Genomic DNA, 6,747 nt, shown 5'->3' on the forward strand with positions numbered 1-6,747 from the left:
ACCAAATGTCTACTAAGCTTCTCTTGGCTAGAACTCTACTTCACATCCCTCTTTGATCTTTTGTTCTGGTAAACTGAGCTAAACAATTTAGAAAGCTCAGAAACTTCTTTTTCCTCTCCTTTAAGCTCCAAAGCAGAACAGGTCCTAAAGTGCTCTTCTTTGCTCTTTCTACCTAGATAAGCTCAGATCCCAAGAAGGAGAACTTCTCCCAAATAGTAGGCAGCCCTAGCTCCATCTTTCTGTGGGCAAATACTTCAATCAGCATATGACATGATTTATAGGCCCCTTATCATCCTTTATATTATCTTCTGGGTATATCTCAGTTTATGCCTTGTAAAATGTCACACCAAAAAGTGATAGTTGTATTCCAGGTGTGACCTTAGGGATGATCAGTTCAGAATAAATTCTTTATTCTTACTGTTTATTAAATCTGCAAGTAGATTTTTGTAATTAATTCAAAGAACAATCATTCTTTTGTTCAAAGTACATGTATTAAGTACCTATTTTATATTAAGTCACGAGTTAGGTGTTTTAAATGTAAAGATGAATACAACCTAGAAACCATGTCATACACTGAATGTTGAGTTTCCATGTAATCTGACTTGGAGTTAGTCTTTTTATTCTGGAGAATTGCTAAAGACATTTAAGAAAGCTCCTAGTCACCTGAGAAATCATGTTATCTGGTTATAAGAGACATTTAGCAAATGCTTGTGGGCTCAATAAACACATCACTGTTACCTAAGTGGGAAGACTTATGAAAAGAAATGGGCTGTATCTTGAGAATTGTCTTTGAGAAACCAAGTCATTCTGAAATGTTTACCCCTATATATATGTCAGTACAGCTAGCAAAACTAGAATCCACCTACAACTTATCCTTTACAAATTGAATTTTGTTTCCTAAAATTACTGGGTCAGTAGGGGATGAGCAGTTTCCAGAATGCTGGAACGTTAGAGCCATTCATAAAGCCAAATGAGACATCTAACCTCATTGATCTTTATCAAAGTAGATCCCTAAGTTGCTTTTCATCATCTATTACTTCAGTAATGGATTTGTATCATTTTTTTTTTTTTGAGTTAGAGTCTCACTCTGTCACCCAGACTGGAGTGCAGTGGCTGCTCCTGGCCACCGCAGCCTTGACCTACTGGGCTCCAGCGATCCTTCTGCCTCAACCTTCCAAGTAGCCGGAATTACAGGCGCGTGCTACCACACCTGGCTGATTTTTAATTTAATGTAGAGATGAGGTCTTGCCAAGTTGCCCAGGCAGGTCTTGAACCCATGGGCTCAGGCAGTCCACTCACCTCGGCCTCCCAAAGTGCTGGAATTACAGGCTGAGCCACTGAGCCCGACCGATTTATATCATTTTATAACTCCATTTTCCTGCATCAGGTTTCAGAGTTCATAGCTTATGATGGGAATAAATTATATGACTGTTTTATCATCATGGTAGAATTGTCCTGTGTACCATTATTTTTTTTTTTACAGGAGTGACGTTATGAGAGGCCTTGTAAAGTGGTGATAGGCTTGACCACCTTAATTTCTCTCTTCCATATATTTCTCAAATTGTCAAAATATGGTTTTCCTCTTGCCACTATATATACCCACATACACGCTCACGCTTGGTCTTGCTTACTTGGCAATGTTTTCTTTATATGTTGTGTTTTCAGGGGGAACTTGCTCCACTTTCCAAGTACTCAAGAAGAAGAAGAAAAAGAAAAATTGGAGGCTAACCAAAGAATCAGGCAGAGTCAACAGCCTGTGAAGCCCAATAGTCCTGCCAAGGACCCTGCTTCGCCTACCTCCCAGCAGATGTCCCCACAGGGACCATCTAGTCTTCAAGGAGAAGCAATAGAGACAGATCTGCTAGAAGGCCAGAAAGAGGGACGGAATACCAATCAGGAAAAACCTAGTAAGGCCTTGATTGAAAGACCCAGCCAAAATAACATAGGAATTCAAACCATGGAGCATTCTCTATGGGTCCCAGAAACTGTTTCAGCAGCAACTCAGACTGTAAAGAATGTATGTGAGCAGGGGACCAGTACAGCAGACCAGAACTCTGGAAAACAAGATGCCACAGTTCAGACTGAGAGGGGAAGTGGTGAGAAGCCAGTCAGTGCTCCTGGTGATGATACAGAGTCGCTCCATAGTCAGGTGAGAGAATATATTGGGGTGCATCAAAGGCCCTGTTTTTAACCCTCTAGATTCTCAGATAATCTCAGATAATTTAAGTTGTAGCATGTCTACCTAATAACAGTTCTTACAGTTTTGTACAGAACAGAGTTTAAAAGACAAAAACAATTTATCCAAGGTGAAGATAGGGTGATGAAATTGTGGGTAGCTATAGACAATAGATAGTCTTTTAGGGAAAGTATCACAGTGCTTGAGTTTGTCAAGTAGATCTTTACTGGAAAAGAAGCCAGGGATACAGTCAGGGTCCTATAATATTGTATATTTAGTCTTTTCCTTGTCTATCATCTTTCATCTTTCTTTCTGTCAGAGATAATTACCTCTCCCCTAATTTTATTTCATCATGGTTCCCTGGTACTTAGAAAGTTAGGAGTAGCATGAAGGATAGTGTATCTCAGTGTTGGAATCAGAAAGAACAATAACAGGAATAGAGAGAGAGAGGGGGAAAAGTCCCCAGGTGATTAGGGACTACAGAAGAGAGGCTAAGACTAAAGATAATGGGAGAAAAAGGATTGGGGCTGAGGAAAGTGAGGCTGCAGGAAGAATAGGTTCCTGAGAATAGAGTAGAGAATGTAGGTACTAGTAAAAATTGGGTAGGTAAGAGGATGAGAAGTGGTAGTAGAAATGTATGTTTTATGAAATAAGTATGTATTATATATGTATTATGTATTATATATGTATTATTATGAGATAAGTATGTATTATAATATGTATTATAAACTTTACCTGTACGATGACTTCTTGTGTACCTAATCCGTACCCCAAATCTTTAAAATTAAAAAAAAAAAAAAAAAGACAAGAAGTAAGTAGGACCAGGTGCGGTGGCTCATACCTATAATCCCAGCACTTTGAGAGGCCAAGGTGGTAGGATTGCTTGAGCCCAGAAGTTGGATACCAGTCTAGGCAACATAGCAAGATCTTGTCTCCACAAAAAATAAAAAATTAACTGGGCTTGGTGGCTTGCGCCTATAGTCCCAGCTACACAGGAGGCTGAGGCGGATCACCTGAGCCCAGTAGGTCGAGGCTGCAGTGAGCCGTGATCATGCCACTGCCCTCCAGCCTTGGCAACAGAGTGAGACCCCTAATAAAAAAAAAAGTGGAAGTTCACAAAATTTCACCAGATAACAGTGGGATCCATGGCAGAGGAAATCTGAAAGTTAATAATACAATAGTCTCTAATTACCCACGGTTTCTTGTCTGTGGTTTCAGTTACCTGCCATCAACCACAGTCCAAAAGATTAAATGGAAAATTCTAGAAATAATTCATAAATTTTAAATTGCATGCTGTTCTGAGTAGCGTGATGATATCCTACACTATTTCTGACTATTGCCTGGAAGATGAATCCTCCTTTTCTCCAGTGCATCCATGCTATCTGCCCATTAGTCACTTTGTAGCCATCTTGGTTATCAGATTGACTGTTGTGGTATTGCAGTGTTATTGTTGGAGTAACTCTTATTTTACCTAATGGCCCCAAAGAGCAAGAGTGGTGATGCTGACGTTTAGGATATACCAAAGAGAAACCATAAAAATGCTTCCTCTAAGTAAAAAAGTGAGAGTGCTTTGATTTTTTTTTTTTTTTTGAGTAGGAGTCTCACTCTGTCACCCAGGCTGGAGTGCAGTGGCATGCTCATGGCCATCACAGCCTTTACTTGCTGGACTCAGGTGATCCTTCTGCCTCAGCTTTCCAAGTAGTTGGAACTACAGGAACTACAGGTGTGCACTACCATGCCCAGCTAATTTTTTGATTACTTATTGTAGAGTCGAGGTCTTACCATGTTGCCCAGGCTGGTCTCAAACCTGTGGGCTCAGACAGTCCTCTCACCTCCGCCTCCCAAAGTGCTGGGATTGTAGGTGTGAGCCACTATGTCCAGTTAAGGTCTTGATTTAATGAGAAAAATAATTGTATGTTGAGGTTGCTACAATCTATGGTAAGAACATATCTTCTGTTTGTGAAATTGTGAACAGTATAGTAAATTGTTCTATTTTAAACTAAGTTATTATTGTTAACCTCTTTGCCTACTTTACGAATTGAACTTTATTATAAGTCTGTATATAAAGGAAAAAACATAGTATATATAGCTTCAGTATTATCTGCGGTTTTAGGCATCCACTAGGGATCTTGAAATATATCCCCCTCAAATAAGGAGTAACTGTTGTAGTGGTTAAATTACCTTTTCAGTAGCTTTGGTAGATCATTTTCACTTGGGATATGCCTAGCAGAAGTTCACTAGTGATGTACCGCTCATGGTGATTGTCCAAATTGTTTGTTTTGTAAAAATAAAATATAGTTCCTATTTATTGAACACTTAACAACATATCAACATTGTGCTCAAGACAGTCCAATCCATGAGGTTGGTATTATTATCCTCATTTCATTTCACAGGTAAAGAAACCAAGCTGAAGAGATGTTAAATAACCTGTCCAAGATTTTGCAGTCAGTAGATGGTAGAACTATAATTTGAATTCAGTGTATCTGACTTCAGAATCAGTATTTTTTTTCACTATGTCATGTTGCTTTTCTGTGTTTAAATCATGGCCTTGTAGTCTTATGTGTTTTTCTTTTTTTTTTTGAGTTGGAGTCTCACTCGGTTGCCCAGACTGGAGGGCAGTGGCCGCTCCCGGCCACCGCAGCCTCGACCTGCTGGGCTCCGGCGATCCTTCCGCCTCAACCTTCCGAGTAGCCGGAATTACAGGCATGCGCTACCACGCCCGGCTGATTTTTTGATTTATTGTAGAGATGAGGTCTCGCCTGCGCAGGCGGGTCTCAAACCCGCAGGCTCAGGCAATCCACTCACCTCAGCCTCCCAAAGGCATGGGATTACAGGCTGAGCCACCGAGCCCGACTTATGTGTTTTTCTATGCCTCTCCAGGAACTCCAACATTCCGTTTATATTTGCCTTTTATAATAACACAGTCTCTGAGACCTAATACTTTATTAGCTTTTACAGACTCAAAATTCTTTTGGTTGCAGAGACTACAGCATATTAGATTCCATTTTGCTTCTGTTTATTTTCACCTTTAAAATGTTTGTGTTCTGCCACATAATAACCTGGCTTCTCTGCCTTTGTAGAAAGAGTTAAACTTGACCTTAAAGGTAGCAGTCACTAGATTTTATTTTCCTTTACCTCCTCATGTTCTTCCTCTGTAAATGGGAAAGAATCTCTCCCCATATCTTATGATGGTGTTAGAAGGCAATGAGCCAGAGTAGCTAAGGCATAGGCTTTGAGTCAGACTAGTTCTTTAGGATAGTGTGAGAATTAAATGAGATAAGTACTTAAAACTGGACCTGGCATGTAATAAATGCTCTGTAAATGTTTGTGCTGCTACTACCTATTGATCATTATGTTGTTGTTGTAATTATTACTGTTGCTACTACGACAACCACTACATGTAGTATATTACTCTTGTGTCATACAGAGTGAAATAATACATTGAATAGCTAATTGCTCCTGCTTAGAAAAGAAAGGTGGTAGGAAAATATAGATGGCAAATAAGTATAGAACTTGGTTGGGAAAGATGAAAACGTTCTAGAGGTAGATGGTGGTGATGGTTGGACAATAGCATGAATGTACCTAATGCCACAGAACTATACACTTGAAAATGGTAAATTTTGGGCAACCCATTTGGATCCCCTCCTGCTCTGGGAGCTTTTCTGTCCTCTCAATAAACCCTGCTTTCAAAAAAAAAAGTAAAGTAAATTTTATGTTATACAAATCTTAACGCAATGAGAAAATATGAAGATGGTATATAGAATAACAGAAATTGAAATTAGTGTGTGAAGAATGATTGGCAAAGTAGAAAGGCTATATGGAGGTTTTCCAAGTGTCAGTGGTTTTTTAATGCCCCTGCAGTAAGATAGGACATGGGCCAGTGCTAATCAAAAAGCATAGGCGGCCTACTTTGATACTCTACATTTTCATTTATGTGTCAAGCAGGCAGGGAACCAGGTTTAGTGTGAAGAGAAAGAGAGAAAGTGTGATTTTATTTTCAATTTGTTTCCTTCTATTAATAGTGATAAGATTCTCAAGTTATTTATCTTTACAGAAACCTCTTTTCAGAAGACTATTTGAAAAGACTAAGAAGCATAGCTTTCCTTTTATCTGACCTCTTTCTTTTTCCTCCTTATTCTTGTCAAACATGTTTAAATGTCTGTCTTGAAGTCATCATTTGTATGGCTGTTGTAATTGGAAGAATACAGGGATGCTTCTTGGCCTCTTTTCAAAGATATGTAAAGCACAGAAGCTTTTAGACCTGTGTGATGTGGGGACTGACTCTCTCTGGAGTGGGGAATAGTCAGACTGTGTGCAAACAAGAAGTCCAGGCTGTCATGGTTCTGATGTATGGGCACCCTGATGATTGAAGTGTGACAGACCTGTGCTTTAACCATTAATTAACCAGAGGTTCTTATGTAGAACTATCTTAAGAAATTGTTTGAAGCCGGGCTTGGTGGCTCAGCCTGTAATCCTACGCTTTGGGAGGCTGAAGTGAGTGGATTGCCTGAGCCTGTGGGTTCGAGACCCACCTGGGCAACTTGACGAGACCTCATCTCTACAATAAATCA

General features: G+C 39.6%; 1 protein-coding gene across 2 annotated transcripts in view; it reads left to right on the forward strand.

Moving 5' to 3' along the window:
* TP53BP1 (tumor protein p53 binding protein 1) overlaps positions 1-6,747 on the forward strand; it is a 118,157-nt gene that overhangs the window by 89,897 nt on the left and 21,513 nt on the right. For both annotated transcript variants that reach the window (XM_021713138.1, XM_008059625.1), the window contains one exon: positions 1,666-2,149. In XM_021713138.1, the coding sequence (XP_021568813.1) occupies positions 1,666-2,149 (484 nt within the window). The remainder of the gene's footprint in view (positions 1-1,665; positions 2,150-6,747) is intronic.

This window comes from Carlito syrichta, unplaced genomic scaffold (assembly GCF_000164805.1).
Source record: "Carlito syrichta isolate Samal-C Ts95f unplaced genomic scaffold, Tarsius_syrichta-2.0.1 Scaffold304305, whole genome shotgun sequence".
NCBI lineage: Eukaryota > Metazoa > Chordata > Mammalia > Primates > Tarsiidae > Carlito > Carlito syrichta.